The 21,015-nt window shown below is 39.3% G+C and overlaps 1 protein-coding gene across 5 annotated transcripts; it reads left to right on the top strand.

Moving 5' to 3' along the window:
• Nucleotides 1–28: 28 nt before the first annotated feature.
• Nucleotides 29–20,234, top strand: LZIC (leucine zipper and CTNNBIP1 domain containing). Of its 5 annotated transcripts, none has more exons than XM_082353144.1 (7): nt 29–168; nt 3,863–3,971; nt 5,032–5,167; nt 5,499–5,597; nt 7,278–7,373; nt 7,548–7,629; nt 19,896–20,234. In XM_082353144.1, exons 2-7 carry the CDS (start codon nt 3,871–3,873, stop codon nt 19,928–19,930), a joined length of 549 nt encoding a protein of 182 aa, XP_082209270.1. In that variant the 5' UTR covers nt 29–168; nt 3,863–3,870; the 3' UTR covers nt 19,931–20,234. The 5 variants fall into 5 exon arrangements, with proteins under 5 accessions (XP_082209270.1, XP_082209271.1, XP_082209268.1 ...); XM_082353145.1 differs by lacking the exon at nt 19,896–20,234 and adding an exon at nt 16,173–16,379; XM_082353142.1 differs by lacking the exon at nt 19,896–20,234 and adding an exon at nt 8,127–8,534.
• The last annotated feature ends 781 nt before the right edge of the window (nt 20,235–21,015 follow it).

Here is a 21,015-nt window from a genome sequence, read left to right on the forward strand (position 1 = left end):
TTTCCCAGCCAGCTCCACCCCCAGGTGGTTTGAACTTTGAGCCTCTTATAGTCCTGATGAACAGTTCCGCTTTCCTCAAGTTTAAGACACTTGGAACTTCAAGAATTGGAGGTTTATGCAATTTGAGACCGGTCAGCACTGAGCAGAGTTCAGAGGACTAAGAGACAGGTGAGCATGAATGAGTACCTTAATTCTCAAAAATTACAGTTTTTGAGAGTAATTTTGCAGTTGCGGTAAAAGGTGCACCACCTTTATTGAATACTAGGTGGTGCCCGCGAGTTAATCTTTCTGGGATAAATCTCAAATAATGTAGCATGAGAGTGAGGTTTTTAAAGCGTCTTCATCTTCCCTGAAATTCATTTAGAATAGCTTTACCTCCTTACAGTACGTTGTGCCTTTATACAGTTCATTCAGTTATCGAATATGTAGTCTGTATTAAGTGCTTGAAGAGGCTAAGAAAGAAATCAGACCCATTTTCTGCTCTCAGTTTACAGTCTGGAGAGGAAGACAGACAAACAACAAGCTATAATGAAATCACATATAATTCAAGGCAGACATAGTGTTAAATGGAGACTAAGATGTAGAATGCAGTAAGATGTAAAAAGCAGTCAATTTTACTAAGATGTAAAAAGCAGTCAATTCTCATTATTCATTTACCAGTTATTTATCCAGTACCTTCTACCTGCCCAGCATTGTGCTAGACGCTGGTGTATAAAGAAAATGTAAAATCCCTACTCTTAAATAACTCACAATGTAGTGATTGGGAGGGAACCAAGGAAGGCATTATGGAGAAGGTGAAACTTGACCTTGAAGAATGGATGACTTGGCCTTGATAGGTAGAAGAAAATGCAGGCTCAAAAGAGAAGGATGAGGGCTTCCCTGGTGGCGCAGTGGTTAAGAATCCGTCTGCCAATGCAGGGGACACAGGTTCGATCCCTGGTCCAGAAGATCGCACATGGCGTGGAGCAACCAAGCCTGTGCGCCACAACTACTGAGCCTGCGCGCCTAGAGCCCATGCTTCGCAACAAGAGAAGCCACCGCAATGAGAAGCCCACGCACCGCAATGAAGAGTAGCCCCCGCTTGCCACAACTAGAGTATGCCCGTGCACAGCAACAAAGACCCAACGCAGCCAAAAAAAAATAAGTAAAAATTTTTAAAAATTAAAAAAGGCTTCCCTGGTGGCGCAGTGGTTGAGAATCTGCCTGCCAATGCAGGGGACACGGGTTCGAGCCCTGGTCTGGGAAGATCCCACATGCCGCGGAGCGACTAGGCCCGTGAGCCACAATTGCTGAGCTTGCGCGTCTGGAGCCTGTGCTCCGCAACAAGAGAGGCCGCGATAGTGAGAGGCCCGCGCACCGCGATGAAGAGTGGCCTCCACTTGCCGCAACTAGAGAAAGCCCTCGCACAGAAATGAAGACCCAACACAGCCATAAATAAATAAATAAATAAAATTAAAAAAAAAAAAAAGATTCAACTTAAAAAAAAAAATTAAAAAAAAAGAAAACAGCCTCAGGAACACAGTTCTAGACAGTCTTTAAAAAAAAAAAAAGGATGAGCTTCTTCTCTGGTCCCTTTAATCTTGCCTCAGGTGGTTTCTTGGCTACTCCTCCCTTGATTAGCAAATGTTCGGAATCCGCCCTTTGGAACTCAGGGAAGGTCATGGAGGCTGGAGTCTTGCCTGTAAGAAATGGTGGATAGGGACTTCCCTGGTGGCACAGTGGTTAAGAACCTGCCTGCCAGTGCAGGGGACACGAGTTCGATCCCTGGTCCAGAAGATCCCACGTGGCGTGGAGCAGCCAAGCCTGTGGGCCACAGCTATTGAGCCTGTGCTCTAGAGTCCACGAGCCACAACTACTGAAGCCCGTGCTCCGCAACGAAGAGAAGCAACCACAATGAGAAGTCTGGGAACCCCAACAAAGAGTAGCCCCCCTTCTCCGCAAATAGAGAAAGTCTGTGCGTAGCAACGAAGACCCAACACAGCCAAAAATAAATAAATAAATAAATTTATTTTTTAAAAAAGAAATTGTAATAACAAAAACCCTATTTCCGATATTAACAAAAAATACAGGATATCTAAGAACATTCAATGTTTAAAGCCTTTGTAAATAAAATAATACTTTTTTAAAACTAGAGATCATAAAAGAAAGCTTTGATAAGTGGAGAGATACATTGCTTGATTGGAAGTTTCAAATTTCAAGGATACAGATTTTCTCCATATTAATTTTAATGTAACCCCTGTCAAAATTTCAATTGAGGGACTCCCCTGGTGGTACAGTGGTTAAGAATTCACCTGCCAATGCAGGGGACACGGGTTCGAGCCCTGGTCCGGGAAGCTCCCACATGCTGCGGAGCGGCTAAGCCTGTGCACCACAGCTACTGAAGCCCGCGTGCCTAGAGCCCATGCTCCACAACAAGAGAAGCCACCGCAATGAGAAGCCCACGCACCACAACGAAGAGTAGCCCCCGCTCACCGCAGCTAGAGAAAGCCCGCGCACAAACGAAGACCCAATGAAGCCAAAAATAAATAAATAAATAAATAAAATTAAAAAAAAAATTTTTCAATTTAATTTTTTTGGGGAATTTGTCAAATTGATTCTTAAATTCATCTAGAAGGGAAAATGTACAAGAATAGTCAAGAATTTTGGGGAAAAAAAACAATAATAGAGCCAACTCCTTATCAGTCATCAGTATACACCAGCTCTAAAGCTATAATAATTAAAATAGTAAAGTAATGCCTTAGGACCAGAATATTATCAATGAAACAGACTTGAGTCTGTTTTTATTGAGTCTCAATTAAAGGTAGCATCAATAAATACTGACTAGTAAACAGTGTTGAGGCAGTTGGCTATCCATTTGAAAGAAAATAAAAGTTAGATCCCTACTTCACAGCGTTAACAAAAAAATAGTATATTTTTGGGAATTCCTTGGCAGTCCAGTGGTTAGGACTTGACGCTCTCACTGCCATGGGCCTGGGTTCAATCCCTGGTCAGGGAACTAAGATCCCACAAGCCCCGCAGTGCAGCCAAAAACAAAAACAAAATAGTATATTTAAAAAAATCTTGAGATGGTCAGGGCCTGCTTTCATGGGACACAAAACTAAGAAGACATAGAGGAGAAGATAGGTTTGGCCATTAAAAATAATAATTTACCATAACAAAAAATGCCATAAATAAAATTTAAAGTCAGGAGACAAGAGGTAATATTTGTAACATAATTGCAAAGATTTTATATCTATGTTATATAAAGCAGTAAGAGAAAGATAATCCAGTAGAAAAATGGGCACATTTCCAAAGAAGAAATTCATATCAAAAGTTGTTCATGCCCACAAGTCATTAGGTAAATGCACAAAAAGACCAATAAGATAATACTAGGAGTATTCTGAGTCCTGGAGTGTACTTATTAAGAATGAAAAAGAATGTCAAAATGAATCTTGTAAAGCAGAGTCACGCCTGATCTGTTTCTTTATAAATCTGTATTTTCATCTATCAAATATGTTTAAAGTAAGATAGACTAATAGTTAAAACTTCTAATTAATTTGTCAATTCAATTAAGAAGACTCCCAGGCATTTTTGTGGGGTGTTACTACTATATGCGTTTAAACTTTTATATATAAATTGAGATTTCTTTTTTTTGCACAACTATCTTCCCCACACCTGTAGCTCAGAAAGAGTATAGCCACTTTTTTTTTTGGCTGTGCCACGCAGCATGCGGGATCTTAGTTCCTAGACCAGGGATCGAACCAGCGCCCCCTGCAGGGTAAGCGCAGAGTCTTTTAACTACTGTACCGCCAGGGAAGTCCCCACCACTTTTTTTTTTTTTTTGAGTATAGCCTACTTTAAATTGCTTTATTGTTCTACTTAGAGAGTAAAATGGCTTCCAGAGGAAAGACAGAGACAAGCAAATTAAAGCAGAACTTAGAAGAACAGTTGGATAGACTAATGCAGCAATTACAGGACCTGGAGGAATGCAGGTAATAGTATAATTGTGTGCTGCTATACTGTAAAATGGCTTTTTTTTCTGCAGCTAGATTATAAGCTCCATGTGTGCAGGCCCATGTGTGATTTTGGTTTCCCCTGTAGTGTTCTTCACAGTGCTTTGTCTGCTGGAGAAATAAACTCAGTACTGGCTTTGGAGTTAAAAAGGCTGGGATATGAAAGTATTTAGATTAATTACAAAGTGAGTGTGAACGTGGGCTAAATATTTAACCACCTTAAGTTTCCATTTCCTTGAGTGTGAAATGGAAATAATAACACCCACCTTGTCTTCAGTATTTAAAGTAGCCCTGCCTGGTATCAAGCTGAGAAGGTACTGCTTGAACTTCTGGTGTGTCTTCAGCCTTGACTGCTCAAAGGACTAAGACTGCTCATTGCCTTTTTAACAGCCTTGAAAGATTATTGTAAATATTGCAGATGAAGGGAACAACACAGTGCTTGGCCCAAAGCAGGCACTCAATAAATGGGAGCTGTTTTGTAGTTTATGTTTAATAAATGGCTTGTTTGGAGTACTCAGATGGCAGGTACTGCATTGCTGTTGTATTTCAAGGTGCATAAAATTTTACCCACCATTAACGATAATGATGGTAATAATAACAGCTATTTATTAAGTACCTATTATATGCCAAGTACTTTCCATATTTCATTTAATGCTCATAGCAACCCTATAAAGTAGGTACTATCGTTATCTGCAGCTTATACAATAGATAAAAAAACTGAGACTTGGCTAGTTAAATATCTTGCCCAAGGTTATACCATTGATTCAGAGACTGCTTAAAAGGAAGTTATTATGTGGTTTAAGTATGTCTCATTTTGGTTTAAAAAAAAAAGAAAGTTTAATTGTCAGAATTGCAGGAAAACGCCCATACTAATATGTGAACACATCCATCATTAGTATTTTGATATTTCCTTTCAGCCTTTTTTCCCCAGGATATTTTTTGTATATATACGTATCTGAAGTCTTAGTGTATAAATACTAAGATTGTTTTTTTCTCTTGGAACTCTATATTTTTCTATATTATGTTCATTGTACTTCAGAGAGGAACTTGATACAGATGAATATGAAGAAACCAAAAAAGAAACTCTGGAGCAACTAAGTGAATTTAATGATTCACTAAAGAAAATTATGTCTGGAAATATGACTTTGGTTGATGAACTAAGTGGAATGCAACTGGTAAGCATAATTTACTTACGTTGGTGACACAGTTTGGTTTTTGTTGTTTTTTTCCAGTAAGTATATTTAAGATAGAAAATGTACCTTTTTTGGGGTTTAACTTCTAGAGGAATGTCTACTTATGGATAAAACAGCATTTGCTTCCAGATCTTCATCTAGTTACATATTTGACTCCAGTGACATGCATAGAAATAGCAAATGGATACTAAAGTTGTAACACTGTTTGATGAACAAAGAAGACCTATTAAGAATTGAAGACCCATCAATCAAATATTGTAATATCTGATTTGTTGGACTATTTTGGTTAGTTTTCACCTTCTTGTATTTCTAGGCTATCCAGGCAGCTATCAGCCAGGCCTTTAAAACCCCAGAGGTCATCAGATTGTTTGCAAAGAAACAACCAGGTCAGCTTCGGACAAGGTTAGCAGAGGTAAAGGTTCTTTAAATTGATCCAGTCCCTGTATGTATTTCTTTTCTCAGCCCAAGAATTTGCTCATGTTATTCTGCTCATGTTATTGCTTATGTTATTCTGAAGTTTAAAAAATTGGTCATTTGAAAATGTACAACACCAAGAGTGAACCCTAGGGACTTCCCTGGCGGTCCAGTGGTTAATACTCTGCGCTCCCAACGCAGGGGGCCCGGGTTCGATCCCTGGTCAGGGAACTAGATCCTGCGTGCCGCAACTAAAAGAGCCCACACGCCGCAACGAAGACCCGGCGGAGCCAAATAAATAAATAAATGATTTTTAAAAATAAATTAATTAAATTAAATTAGAAAAAAAAAGAGTGAACCCTAATGTAAAGTATGGACTTTGGGTGATTATGATGTGTCAGTGTAGGTTCATCAGTTGGAACAAATGTACCACTCTGGTGGGGATGTTTATAATGGGGATACTATGCATGAATGGGGACAAGGGGTGTATGAGGAATCTCTGTACCATTTGCTCAATTTACTGTGAACCTAAAACTGCTCTAAAAAATAGTCTATTTCAAAAAACTGGTCAGTTGACTTTAGAGCCACAACCCACAACTAGGTTTCTGACAAAATTAGTCCTTTGAGCAGTTGTTGTTGATAACGAATGTAGAGGTTTAACCAGCATATGGCAGTTTAAATTGCTACTGACTGCTTGTGCTACGACTCTACATTCAAAGTTTTACTATTTATTTCTGGAGCTCTGAATTGAAATCCCATCTAGCATTCATTAGCAGCCATGCTTTATGCATGTGCGGCCTTTCCCATCTAAGAATTTCAAACATCTTTATAAACCTGACACTTGAGGAAGTCTGTTTATAGACTTGAATATAGTTAAGACATTAATAAGTTATTTGCAGCCATTGGTAGTTTAATAGCATAGTGGTTAAGAGCATGGAGTCTGGATTTGTACCCCTGTTCTACTATGGACGTATGTGATGTTGGGGGAGTTATTTTCTTCAACCTCTTTTTTTTTTTCTTCTTCTTTTTTCTTTTTTCTTTCTTCGGCCGCACCACGCCACGCGGCATGTGGGATCTTAGTTCCCTGACCAGGGATCGAACCCGCATCCCCTGCATTGGAAGGCGGATTCTTTACTACTGGACCACCAGGGAAGTCCTTCTTCAACCTCTTTTTGTGCCTGTTTCCCCATTTGTAAAAAGGCAGTAATGATAGTCCCTACCTCTTATGGTTGTTATGAAGTTTAAATGGAGTAAAATGTGTAAAGCACATAGAAGAGTACCAAAGCATAGTACATGCTATCAATGTTTCTGGTGGTAGAGGTGATATTTAACCAAAGGTCCAGGAGATCTGTTACCAGTTGTCTCATTCAGGCCTTTAGACCACACTTCAGTTTAATGAAATAGAGTTCTTAGAGGATAGCTCCTCTTTAAAGAAGCTATTGACCTACTAATTCCTCAGTAGAGTTTATAACTAAGACAATGGTTATGATTAGTATCAAGATTTATTAGAACTGTGTAATAACATTTCCGTCATGTTTGCCTTGAGTTGTTTCTATAGTTCTTTATAATATTAATTGGTAGAGGACCTTTTCTTAAAAAAGTACATCTGAAAAGCTTGATTTTATGCAAAGAATGCTTTTAACTTAAATACCATATACTTTACATTCATCTATTACAGATGGATAGAGATCTCATGGTAGGAAAGCTGGAAAGAGATCTGTATACTCAGCAGAAAGTGGAGATACTAACAGCTCTCAGGAAACTTGGAGAGAAGGTACTTGTATTTAACTTAATATATTAGATATAAAGAAAAAGTGGGAAGTATTTGGTATAGAACTTCTTGATCTGTGATTTGGTTTGTGGTCCTAAGACATTCTTAACAGTGATTCCTAGAGCCACTTTGTTCACATTTGAACTCAGTCCTTTGGGCTTTGTTCTGTTCATTTAGCTGACTGCAGATGACGAGGCCTTCTTGTCAGCAAACGCAGGTGCTATACTCAGCCAGTTTGAGAAAGTCTCTACAGACCTTGGTGAGTACCCTCGTATTTCTGAAAGCTGGACATGAATTACTGCTCTAGATTGACAGATGGCACGGGTGAGATAAAATGATGGCCTTTTCTTGAGTTTAGAGGTGAAACCAGAATTGTTTTCTTTATAAACCTCTTTTTAATGGGTTTGTTTTGCAATACTATTTAATTAAAAATAATCAAGTTAATATAGCCTAATGCTTTAAAAATATTTGTCAGCTAAATGTAAATATAAAAGTAAACTAAAATGTTACATGTTCTATTTCATACCTGAATTAAAGTAAGTATTTGTAACCAGTAAATTGCCCTACATGGCTGAGTTGTTTGTGCAGGGAAGGAAACTGTCGTGGCAGTGGGGAGGGTCAGGGATAATGCGCTGATAATAAAAGCTCGTTTCATTTTCTGTTTTATCATCTATGTGATAGATTTTCCTCTCTTTACCTGGAACTATAAATGCATTTGAAATGACATTTCTGTTTATTATGTGTCTTTCTCCTTAGGCTCTGGCGACAAAGTTCTTGCTTTGGCAAGTTTTGAGGTTGAAAAAACAAAAAAATGACATGGTGTGAAAACTTGGGACATTGATCGCATTCTTGTTGTAAATGGCATTTTTCTTCCGGGGATTTTGAGTCATGGCAAAGAAGTCAAGAGATTCATGAAATGTATTAATAACCTAAGAAAAGGTGACAGAAAAACATACTTAAGGCTTTTGTTTATGCCCTTCATCATTGTGCTTTGTGTAGGGATACCCACTTCCGTGATCCTGGACTTGTTGGGATGGAGGGGCTCACTGGACCTTATTCATTATGGTTTGTCTGTTTAAGAGAAAACAAAATAGTGTCTCTGCCTGTCTTTATTGAGCCTCCTTGTTTTTAAGTGCTGGTAGTAAATGAAAAGATGCGAACTGACGATTCTTTTCTGTTTATAATTTATCCCCACTTGTTGGAGTAAATAATGTAGCAACATCAACAGACCTCATATGTGTTCACAGAACTTTAGAGTTCTAAGTGATCTTAGAATCATTTTCATTTTACAAACAAGGAAAGTAAGGCTCAGAAAGAGCAGGTGACTTTCTTAAAGTCACATTAGAGACAGAGCTGGGGATAAGACTTAGGTGTCCTGTCAGTTTAGTGTCCATTGAGTTTTATTTCTTTATTTTGTGCTGCTTTTAAAAAATAATTCACACCTATCGGTGCAAGTCCGTGTTTATGAAAATTCAATGTCCCAAAAAAAGTTGTCACTGAGGGACCATTCCCCAGCCCGTAAGCTCTCAGTATGAATGGTGCCCATTGTATCTCTGAGTTTTGAGCTTGGAACAATGGGAGCCCTGTTGAGAGTCTCCTGAAGTAACTTAACCTCCTGCGTTGTTTCACCAGGGAAGCAATTGGAAGTGGCAGCTTGAGGCCCTCCCTGTGTGTGACCTCTTTGCTGAAGCCCAGTGGGTGGTGACTGTAAACTACTATTTACTCTTCAGTTTTGGGAGAAACACAAAATAAGTTATGAGAAGAAACTGGTTTCTCTCCTGAGTGTTTACATCTCTCTGCATGCTCAGATATATAGATTTTTCCCATATGCATGTACGTCAGCTTATTTCCTAGGCTCTGGCCACTTCATATTCTTTCATATTTTTCTCAATATTCTTTTTCTTTAGACTTTATACAAATTAAAAACATTTTTAAAGCTTCTTGTGTACTGTAAACTCTACTAGGTGCTCTGCCAACTGGACAAGTTAGGGGACCTCAGCTACATTAATGCCTTACTTGGAACTTTTAATGGGTAATTTTTTATATATTGGTTTATGACGGTCACAAACTCATAAAATTGTGACAAACTAAGAAAAAGCAAATTACCTGTTATTCATCTAGGGCTTTATGGTCAATCGCCATTATTTCATTATTCTGTGTGTTTTTTTTAACCAAAGTGAAATTCACATGACCATTTAAAATTCATCATTTTAAAGTGTGCAATTCAGTGGCATTCAGTACATTCACAGTGTTGTGCAATGACCACCACTATCTAGTTGCAAAACATTTTCATCCCCCCCAAAGGAGACCCCATACTTCTTAAGCAGTCATTCCCTCCTCCTTCCAGTCCTCTAGCAACCACTAATCTACTCTCTGTCTCTATGGATTTACCTATCAGGACATTTCATATAAATGGAATCATATAGTATGTGACCTCTTGTGTCTGGCTTCTTTCACTTGGTGTAATACTTTTTAGTTTAATCCACATTGTAGTGTGTATCAGTACTTCGTTCATTTTAATGGCTGAAAATATTCCCTTGCATGGATACCACTTGGCGTTTATCCATTTATCTCTTGATGAACATTTGGGTTTTTTCCACTTTTTGGCTATTGTGAATAGTGCTGCCATTATGAACGTTTGTGCCTAAGTATTTGTATAAATACCCCTTTTCAATTCTTTTGGGTATATACCTAGGAACAGAATTGCTGTTTGGGTTTTGTTTTGTTTTGTTTTAATTCGTAGCAAAATTCCCTTCCAGTAGTAGTAAGACAAGGAAAATTAAGAATATTTTATATTTGAAAGAGGCCTAAATGAATCTGGAGTCCTTAACTTTGGTTTCCCTTAAACTTTCTGTAAGACTAACCTCAGTGAAATATTTTTTTTTTTTTCAGTGAAATATTTTTTTTATCATTAATCACATTAATATATTCATTTTGTAAGTGATGACTAGTACTTAATTTAAAATTAACCTTCGTTTCAAAGTCTGCAGTGCCTAGCAAGACACTGTCAGTCATGGCCGTGTGACCTTTGGTAGGTGACAATATATATATTTTTTTAATTACTTAATTTTAACATCTATTTTTAAATTTTTTTAAAAAAATTTATTAATTTATTTTTGGCTGCGTTGGGTCCCCGTTTCTGCGCGAGGGCCCTCTCCAGTTGCGGCAAACGGGGGGCCACTCCTCATCGCGGTGCGCGGGCCTCTCACTATCGCGGCCTCTCTTGTTGCGGGGCACAGGCTCCAGACGCGCAGGCTCAGCAGTTGTGGCCCACGGGCCTAGTTGCTCCGTGGCATGTGGGATCCTCCCAGACCAGGGCTCGAACCCGTGTCCCCTGCACCGGCAGGCAGACTCTCAACCACTGCGCCAGCAGGGAAGCCCTGGTGACAATATTTTTGAGCCTCATTTTCCTCATCTGTTCAGTGGGGATCATAGGAGCTAACTATGACATAGGATTACCATGCATTCCCCTCTCTTTCTTAATGTAGAAAGCTTTACATTGGAGCTAATCCACCATTTAATAGTTTTTTCAAGGGCCATATGATATATTTTTCACAAATTTGGTAATTTAGAAAAATAATTTGAAAAGTCTATACAACTATAGTTATTAAATGACTTGTAAACTATGTTTATGTTCATATTTTGCTATATTTAATCTTCTAGTTTTTTAGACGTCTTGGGAGGTCTCAGACTGCAATAACTAATGCTAAGGCAGCTTTTTGACATCCTTGGGTCAAGCTAATATTTTAATGAAAAGAATTCCTGCATTTTTCAAAGAACTGGGGTTTGCCGCAGAAATAAATTCCAATGATCCAGTGTCCAACCTGGCTGTTTAATGAAATCTAATAATTTAAAACAATTTCTCTTTCAGTGTTTTGCTTTGTTTTTATCCTGTGAGTGTTAAGTTAGGTAGAGGAAGAAATCAAGCAATATAATGAGTTGTTCCCAGGAACGAGTTGGAGTTGGGACAGATGGGTTGTTAACTTTGGTCGATAGGCCTTTTATTGAAGACACTCAGCCAAAGAATGGTCATCTTAGGCAAAATAAAAGACTGTGCAAATCCACCATTGGAATAGTATCTTATTACAGTGACTGGTGGATAGTTTGAAATTATTACAGAAAAAATAAACCCAGACCATTTTGCCTAGAGCTTTTCAATCACTTTCCTGTCCACATTTTTTTTCTTGTCTTTTCATTACTAAGACCAAAGAATACTCTTCTTTGCCTCTCAAATTGTTTTTCAGCATTAATATGTAAATTAAAACTGTCAGCATTCCCACAGACCCCCCGTGAACAAGCTGTAATTGCTTCCAGTCTGTGTGGCCCTGGAATTAAAAAGATTTAGAAACTGGGGAAACTAGTACTTAATATTTTCATTAAGTTGCAAAAAGCAGGTTAGAAATATGGCTCTACTAGATATCACCCTAGAATATGGCCTTTTGACATCCTCACTCATTTTCTTTTTGAAAGCCCTTCTCCCTGCTCACACTAATAGCAAGGTGGAAAGACTGTAATGCTGAAAGGACCTCAGACACAAGGGGTTACTGACGTTCTTAAGAGCTTACAATGCAAAGTCCATGCTGTTCCAAGCAGAGGACCAGGAAAGTTGAGCAGTTTGAGGCTGTCAGTTGGTAGCTTCCTAACACTTGGTTGTTTTCCTCTGAGAGCATCACATTCCTTACAGCCTCAGACAATGGACTACAATTAAAAATAAACAAGTAAAAAATATTTTCTATAAAGGAGGTCAAGGAGAGCCACCAATTTTCTTTTGAGTTAAGAAAGAGGAAGACAGGGACTTCCCTGGTGGCTCAGTGGTTAAGTCTGCAGGGGACACGGGTTCAATCCCTGGTCCAGGAAGATCCCACATGCTGCAGAGCAACTAAGCCCACGCACCACAACTACTGAGCCTGCGCTCTAGAGCCCGCGAGCCACAACTACTGAGCCCATGTGCCACAACCACTGAAGCCCGCGTGCTTAGAGCCTGTGCTCCACAACAAGAGAAGCCACTGCAATGGGAAGCCCGCACACCACAAAGAAGAGTAGCCGCCGCTTGCTGCAACTAGAGAAAGCCTGTGCACAGCAACGGAGACCCAACGCAGCCAAAAATTAATTAATTAAAGAAAAAAGGAAGGTAATGCTAGTAAGAGTCCTTTCTAAGATTATGCATCAGTTACAGGTCCTCTGCCCTCAGCTTCTGGCAACTGTGACAACTTCTGAAGCCTTCCCACAAGAACCTCTGATTTTGTGTTTCAGTCATAATTTCAATACATGGTTTAAGAGTTTGTTATCGTAATTATGTCTGTTCACTCTAAAATGTCTTAGTAGTTCAAGTACTATTTTTTTGTTGCTGCTAAATTGTCATATATATACATAGAGCTTTTCTTATAAGAAGAGTTCAGTGATTTTTTTGGCTTGTATGAAAACCTGATTCTTTTAGGCCTGGCCTTATTCCTGCAATACTCGTAAACCAGGCCAAGTTGAAAACTGAGGCAGTGACCCTCGATGATAATAAAAAAAATAGGTAATTTAGGTAAAAGTAAATATTTGGCCTGGATTAGGTTGTAAGTGATTGTCTTAATCCTATGGTTGACCATGTTCTTAGAAAATGTGGTGTTTATTACTTTATCTTTAAAAAAAAATTTTTTTTTTTGGCCACGCCACTCGGCATGCAGGATCTTAGTTCCCCATCCAGGAATCAAACCCGTGCCCCCCTGCAGTGGAAGTGCCGAGTCCTAACCACTGGACCACCATGGAAGTCCCTTAAAAAAAATTTTTTTTTTAACTTTGTTAGCACCTCAAATTTTACATCAAGTTTATTCTAGGTCTTGGTAAATTATACCTTAGATTTGGTTTTTAAAGCTCTGAGCTTGTAAATCAACTATACTTCAATAAAAATAAATAAAATTTAAGAAAAAAGATAGCAGCCTGTAGGAGGCAATAAATCTGGCACCCTATATCAATACTTGGAAGAGAGTCACCCACCAATCAGGAAAGTCCACTTTAAACTCATAGAAGCAAGAAATAAACTTCCATTGCGTTTGAAGCACCAAAACAAACAAGACCTCTGAACTTATACTCATTTTCTTAAATATTTTGTTTCATATTTACTCAGGAGAGGAGCATTTGTAATTTTCGAGCAAACAGGCAAAATCTCAGCCCCTTAGCCTCAGCCTCGTGGCATTTCTTTTCATCCTGTCTTCCAGAACTATGAGTGGTTTATTCCTCTGCGAGAAAATACCATGAGCAAGAGTCCAAATAAAAGAGTACATGAGACATACCCAAATCTACTTCCCATTCTCAGGAAGGAAAATGTGAACTCTGTCTTTAACTTGTGAGCCTGGAGCAGAAATGAGGGATGTGAGTGTGTGCTCATTCATGTGTGTGCCTCTCTTCTGGGAGCCTGACTGCTCCCACAGTACTCTACGACCTCCCACGGTGCTGCTCTTGCCAGAGAGGGAGGTTGATTGTGCCAGGTTAATTTTGTTACAATGAAGGCACTGGACAAATTGTGTACACTAGACCCTTTTACTTTGAAAAACTCAAAATGTACTTTCCCTGGTGGGGATTAGGTCTTGAAAGTGAAGAGAATGGGTTTTAGAAAAATCTTAACAGCAATTACTATGTGGAAGCAAGGAAAGCTTCTATCTGCTACCTCTTCTGGTTGTGATGTCATTTATTCTTTCATCAGGCACTTATTGAGTGCTGAGATACGCCAGACACATTACTTGGCTCTTTTTGGTTAAATTTTCTAAAATGGATATTGAATAGAGTACTTTTATTAAAAAAATAAGACTCTTAAGTGTTTATATGGTTAATAGAAGTTTAGATATCCGGCTGCATCACCAAGAGGTTTATTTCACAATGATAAAATCATGTTTTAAATAGATCTACCCCTCCCTCCAAATCTGTCACTCCATCATAGTTAGCTGGATCCTTAGAAACATTATTTCAGATGTATATTCACATATTATAAGGAAGATTACACTTGGAAATAATTCTGATCTGTACAATTTGATCTAAATGATCTCTTTCATCTATAATTTTTTACCTCATTTTAAAATCAATCTTGTAGGAAATTCCCTGGCAGTCCAGTGGTTAGGACTTGGTGCTTTCACTGCTGTGTGCCTGGGTTCAGTCTCTGGTCGGGGAACTAAGATCCTTCAAGCCACGCAAAGTGGCCAAAAAATAAAAAAATAAATAAAATCAATATTGTAAAATGCATATCTCACTAAAATACAGTTGACCCTTGAACAACACGGGGGTTGGGGGTGCCTACCCTCTGTGCAGTTGAAAATCCGTGTACAGTTTGACAGCCCTTGGTATCTGTGGTTCCACATCCGTGGATTCAAACAACCACAAGTTGTGTAGTACTGTAGTATGTATTTAGTGAAAGAAATCTGGGTATAAATTGACCCACACATGCAAACCCATGTTGTTCAAGAGTCATCTGTATTTATATTATTAAGTCATTTTGGAGAATATTAAATGGAAAGAAAGTGGGAATACTCCTGTAGAGGAGGAAAGATATCTTTCCTCTTTTTGTGTTCTTAACTGGGACCCCTATAACAGAGGCAGATTAACAAGAGAAAAGCATACACATTTATTTACTGTAAGTGTTATGTGACATGGGAACCTTCATAAGGAAATGAAGACCCAGAGAAACAGTTAAATCTGAGTGCTTGTATGCTAGATTTGATGAAGGGTGGAAAGTTGTGGGAAAATGAGATAGAACAAAGGTGAGCTGAGTGTAAGAAACTGAGGGAAACTCAGCCAGATCCATTTGTTCCCATTCCTCTCTGTCTCTTCTTCGAATGTAAGGATGTTCCTTCCTTCCACGTATTGGGGAGGGCACCTCTCACATGAGGGTTTTATGACCTGCTTCAAGGGAAGGTCGAAAGTCCTTACTACTCATGCCATTTCTCAAGTTCCATCGGCTTAAAATAGTCAATATGCCAAGGTGCCATATCGTGGGGTGGTGTGTCCCCTGAACCCTGTCACTACATTTCTAATCCTAATTGTGCCACTCTTTTATACTTAATTTTGGCCTCATTTTGTCAAGTCACCTTCCAAATATTCATGTAGATATTTTGTGAAGAATAGTTATTAAATGGTTAAATGGCTTTGAAACTACAGTTTAAGGAACTGTATAAAATTAAATAATGCCACTTTCATTAAAATATTTAAAATCTTAAAATATACATTTTAAGAATACTAAATAAAATGGAGGCGTTGTGTTTGGTTTGACAAAGGGAAGCTTGTGTTCATATCTAGATATTTGAAATAACAGGAAATTAAGATCATAAAATATATTAACTAGGAGTACCTAATGTGGGGAAAAGCCTACAATTCTGTTTCTCCTGTCTTTTCGTTTCCTGGATGTGAGATTAATTTACTTTTAAATTTCCTTTAATGACATAACTTGTGCTACAGAGATCTTATAATAACCCAAGACATCCTAGTGAAAGGATGTTATTGGGTTTGTGGGAATTTGTGTGTTAATATTATAGTATGTCTCAGCAGGGTGTCATTAGCAGCAGAAATGGAAGGCAAATTAAAACTAGTCCCTTTATCTTTTGCAGACACTGCAGCCCCTTTAGCATGCTGTTTCTATGTGTCTTCTCTGAAAAGAAATTAAATGGAAATTGCCTGCTCAAAGTTGTTTTAAAGTCCCAAGTGTCACCTGTATGCGTGCTTAAGGACTCCCTGCCTCCTCTTCTCTGTGAGCATGTCTTCTGCTTTCCTGAGAAAGCTTTTCTACTTATTAGTAAAATAAGTGTCCCTTTCTGTTCTGTCTGTACTTAGCCACCAATTAGTAAGACGAGCAGAAATGCTGCCATGCGGAGCACCGTGCTGGGGGCGTGGAAGAGGCTGACGCTGCTTCATGATGTGAGCTATAGGAGCGCCTTTTTACCTCCCAGGAGAGGTTCTCAATAGGTTTGGTCTGCCCCCTGGAGCCTGTAGCTATTTCAGTCTAACTACTCATTAAAGTCAATCTAAGGTATTGCTAAAGGCTTTGGATTCTTCAAGTGCATTGCCTCCACTCGAATTCAGCTAAAAATAGTTCACTTTCACTCCCCAGGGCTGCTTCCAAGTTACATGAACTCTCCCCTCAACCTCACACCCCACCAAAAATGTTGATGTCCACAGCAAGACTAGCTTCTTATTAAAGACCCAGGACTATGGCTGTGAATGCATTCCTAACTGCAAGAATGGAAGAAAACAATGAATCCCAGTTAAAGCTAAGCCCAAGAATGTGAGATAAATCAGGACTTTGGGGGGAAAACAGATTTGTTTTCCTCCCAAATAATAAATTTTTAAAAAAAGAAAAGAAAAAAAAATGCAAAAACCCCCACCCCCCCAAAACAATAAATTAAATCTAAAAATTGATGAGAGTACATAGCACTGTGCCAGACTCATCCATCATAAATTGAATGCCTACTGTGCCATTCTAAGCTGATAATTCTAAGCTGATAATATTATACAGTTTTATATTCTATCCGGTAAAGGCTTTGGGAAAATTAAAGCAATTGTTTGGGGGCTAAAGCAAGATGGATTAGGACGAAGAAAGCAACAGACTCTACCATGTATTTATTCTCCATCAAGAATGGAATATGCCTTGATGATAGCTGCTTTGATATATTGGAGTATTACTCAACAATTATTTATTCAGACCTTCCTGCCTTGAGGTGGAATATACTTCCTTATCCCACTGTTTTGGGCCTGGCAATTAGACTGAATTTGACAAATGGGATGTTTATGGATATGATTCCTGGAGGAGTCTTCAGTGTGCTTCCACAGTTTGTCTCGGTGCTCTTGCTCTTCTGCCATTCATCATAAGAGGAATGTGCCCTTCGTGGCCTCTCGTTCAAGGAGAATGAGGACACATGGAGCAGACTTAATCCCAATGTACAGCTAAACCCTGTTGATCCCGGCCTAACCCAACAGAGTCACAGTCAACCCACAGCCTGAAGTATACCCACACCAGGCAATTTGCAGGCCCCTGAACAAAAACCACAAATGCTTGTTAAGCCACTGAGTTTCAAGGTGGTTTTTTTATGCAGCAATCACTTGCTAGTACGCCGTTCTTATCCCACTTTAGTCCATTCTCCTTGCAAAAGCCATAGTCATCTATTTAAATACAAATCCAACGATGTCATATCCTTGTTTAAACCTTTTGGTGGTTCTCATTACTTTTGGGGATAAATACTGAATGCTTAGCATGACCTATGAAGTCCTGTATGATAGGGGCCTGACCTCTTTCCCCATCACTCTGCACTCTAGCCACCCAGCCTTCTGTCTCCATAGTTTGATCTCACCATCCTCTCTTTCCTCCTCATGGCCTTTTTATGGGCTGGTCCCACTGTGTGCTATCCTCTTCTCCCCACTCTTTGCTTAGTTAACACCTACTTATACCTTAAGTGTGAGCTTAAATATTACTTTCCCAGGGAAACTCTCCCTGACTCTAATGCAAGGTTAGGTTCCCAATTATATGGTCTCAGAGCCCATTGTGTTTCAGCTTTTAGCACTTAACTATAATTGCAATGAATTATTCAGGTGTATAATTCATTGGTGTATGTCTTATCCATCATGAGGGCAAGGACAATATGTGTCTGATTTGCTGCTTTATCCCCTGCCTAGCACAGTGACATGCGATTGGTTAAAGAGACTATGCTTGAACAAAAGCCAGGGGATACATAATAGTTCACGTGTGAAATGTTGATGAAGTTCTGAATCAGTTCAAATGAAAGGTCCCGTAAGAACTTAGAGGAAGGTAGTGTGAATATTGGAACAAGGTCAGAAAAAGACACCTGCAAAGAAAACACAGTCTCTTGTTAGTCACAGAGCCAGGTTAGTTACAGTAATAATGAGCGTTAGATCTCTAAATGTTACTGAATTAGAAACTAAAACTCCGATTGTAAGAGGAAATGTCGTTAGCTGCCAGGGGATTGACAGTTTGGAAAGGTTGCACTGTAGAACCACCAATTAGTTTCAAACAAGTGGAGATTGTCTAAGAATTTAAAAATAAGATCAAACTGTGCCTCTTTTGAGCACTTAACTTTTTAAAATAGTGTCACAGCTTATGTAATAGGAAGAAACCGTTCTAGGTATCCTGATATATACAAAGAAAAAGTAAAACCTACCAGGAATGACACGACGTTTGAAATTTGAAGTGAAAATCTCACAAAGGTTTTAGTACAAAGCACAAAGAAAAGAAAATCAAGGTGGATGGAGCTTCAAGCGTTAGACTTCCAGTGCCCTTAGTGTGTGTGAGCAAGAAAGATGCATCTCGAGGGGAGACTTGGGACTCACAACCTCAGGGTTCACTGGAGCCTACGAAGACCTGGCTGAGCCTCCTCCTGTCACTCCCTGGCCTGCACGTGCCGTCACAGAGGGCAGCCTGTGGAAGCCATGTCATTTTCATATGCCAGTTTTTCAGCAATGGATACAAATATAGCCTAAGTTGCCTTTTTTTTTTTTAAGGGAAAAAAGTGGTAGAGGATTTTAAAAAATTCTTTAGCTGTTAAGTATCTTGGTCTATTTCCCTTGGCTCTGTAGCTTGTGTGAATTAAAATGATTTCAACAGAGGATTCTAGAGTGCAGCTTCTTGTTTTTTCCTTTTGCCGCCTGTGTTGGCTCTCATGTTCTTTGCTTAAATAATTAATAATCATTAGTATCTGTTATGCAGCGTGTGGGAGAATAGTGGATTATCTGGGATCCCAGGACATTTGCACTATGCCTGTCCCCTTTGCATAAGCTTTCATGTGAGGCTCTTCATTAGCTGGCACCAGGGTGTAGATTTGCTGCCCTCAGCCTTTAGTGTTTATTAACTATAAAAAAAGAGCCCCATCTGACTTACAACCAGCTGGGGGCAAGTACTGCTGATGGGAAGTAATTTCCTAGAAGAACAGTAATGAAGAAAGTGAGGGGAGCGGTGTGTGCAGAAAACAAAGCCACAAAGTTCATTTAGATTGAGCAACCTCTGCTGGACCAAAATGCAAAATCTAAGTGTCTGTCACATTACTGCAAAGCTCGACCTCAGTCTTACAAATAGCAAATAGCTAAACATATAAATGTGGAACAGGAGGATTTATACTCTCAGGTAGGTTTGAAAATTTCTACTCTTAGCACAGTGAAGGGTAGGAGCAAAGCTACAAATATTTAATAATAACAGGCCCCACTACTTGTTAGCAACAGTAAGCTGGTGGGCAGTGTGTCCATCAGTAGGGTGAGGAAGGAATTGCTTGTCAGGAATGGTCTTTTCAGTCTCACCTAAATACACTGGTAACATTTCAATATCTACAGATATGAAATGCATTGGTTTGTGCAGGGGGGAAAGATAGCTGTTCTGTCATTTATTCCCAGAGAGTAGAGGCTCTTTGCTTTTAGGGATGGTAATTTTTTATGCTTAATTAGACGATAACCAGCCGGGAAAAAAAAGGTGATAAACAGACTACTGTGCTTAAAGGCTAATAGGCTGAACATTTGGATCTAAATTGAGGCCTTATGTTGGTTTGTCTTTACTAGGTGAACATTTGAGGCTCACAAAGTACACTTATTAGGCATGTTGGTCAGGCTTCCCTGGTGGTGCAGTGGTTAAGAAGCCGCCTGCCAAGGCAGGGGACACAGGGTTCGAGCCCTGGTCTGGGAAAATCCCACATGCTGCGGAACAACTAAGCCCGTGCGCCACAACTACTGAGCCTGCACTCTAGAGCCTGCGAGCCACAACTCCTGAAGCCCACGCGCCTAGAGCCTGTGCTCCGCAATGAGACAAGCCACCGCAATGAGAAGCCCGCACACCGCAATGAAGAGTAGCCCCCGCTCGCTGCAACTAGAGAAAGCCTGCACGTAGCAATGAAGACCCAACGCAGCCAAAAATAAATTAAAAAAAAAAAAAAAAGACATGTTGGTCTGTCAAAACACTCAGCCAAAGAAATGAATAATTATTTCTTTATCTTGTTCCCAAGCACAGTACAAACAAGGTTCCGTGATGTAGGGAGCATGTACGTATCAGATGCTGCAGAAACCAACACTCTAGGGACAGGTTGGTGGCGAGCCAGATGTTCAAAGCTGCACATACCCCACTCATGACACAAAATATGTATATCCACTGCTCTACAAAATGCTTTCATCATTGTGTTTAATAATTCCTTATCATCTCCAAAGTAAACTTAAATGACAAGTCACTTGCCAAGGCGAAAGAGGAGAATGGCACACGACCGCGGCATGCTTTGTCTGCTGCGTGCTTAGCCTCCGCGTCGCTGTCTATCCTCAAAGAAGTTAGAGTTGTATCACATGTAAACAGGATGACAAACATAGGGACCGATGCAAAAGACAATTTTTCGAACTTTCTATATTATTGGAAGTTATTAGTGTTTAAAATTTGGTTTTCAAAACACAAAAAGAATTAGTTCTTATTTTTTCTTTACTAAAAAAAAAATCTCTTCTTTATTCAGTACAAAGTCTTTTCCTTTCTCTCCCATTCTCACCTTGTACCTGCTCAACTTGTAGGCAGGAGGCCCTCTTATAGGGTAAAATTTGAGGACCACTGTTGCCATAACTACTTCAAAATAGCTTTCCTTCCCTGCAGCCTGCTGTGGCTCCACTGTTGTTTCGTACTTGGCCTGAATGTTTTACTGTTAGAGTT

This window comes from Balaenoptera borealis (assembly GCF_965194805.1).
Source record: "Balaenoptera borealis genome assembly, chromosome: 1".
NCBI lineage: Eukaryota > Metazoa > Chordata > Mammalia > Artiodactyla > Balaenopteridae > Balaenoptera > Balaenoptera borealis.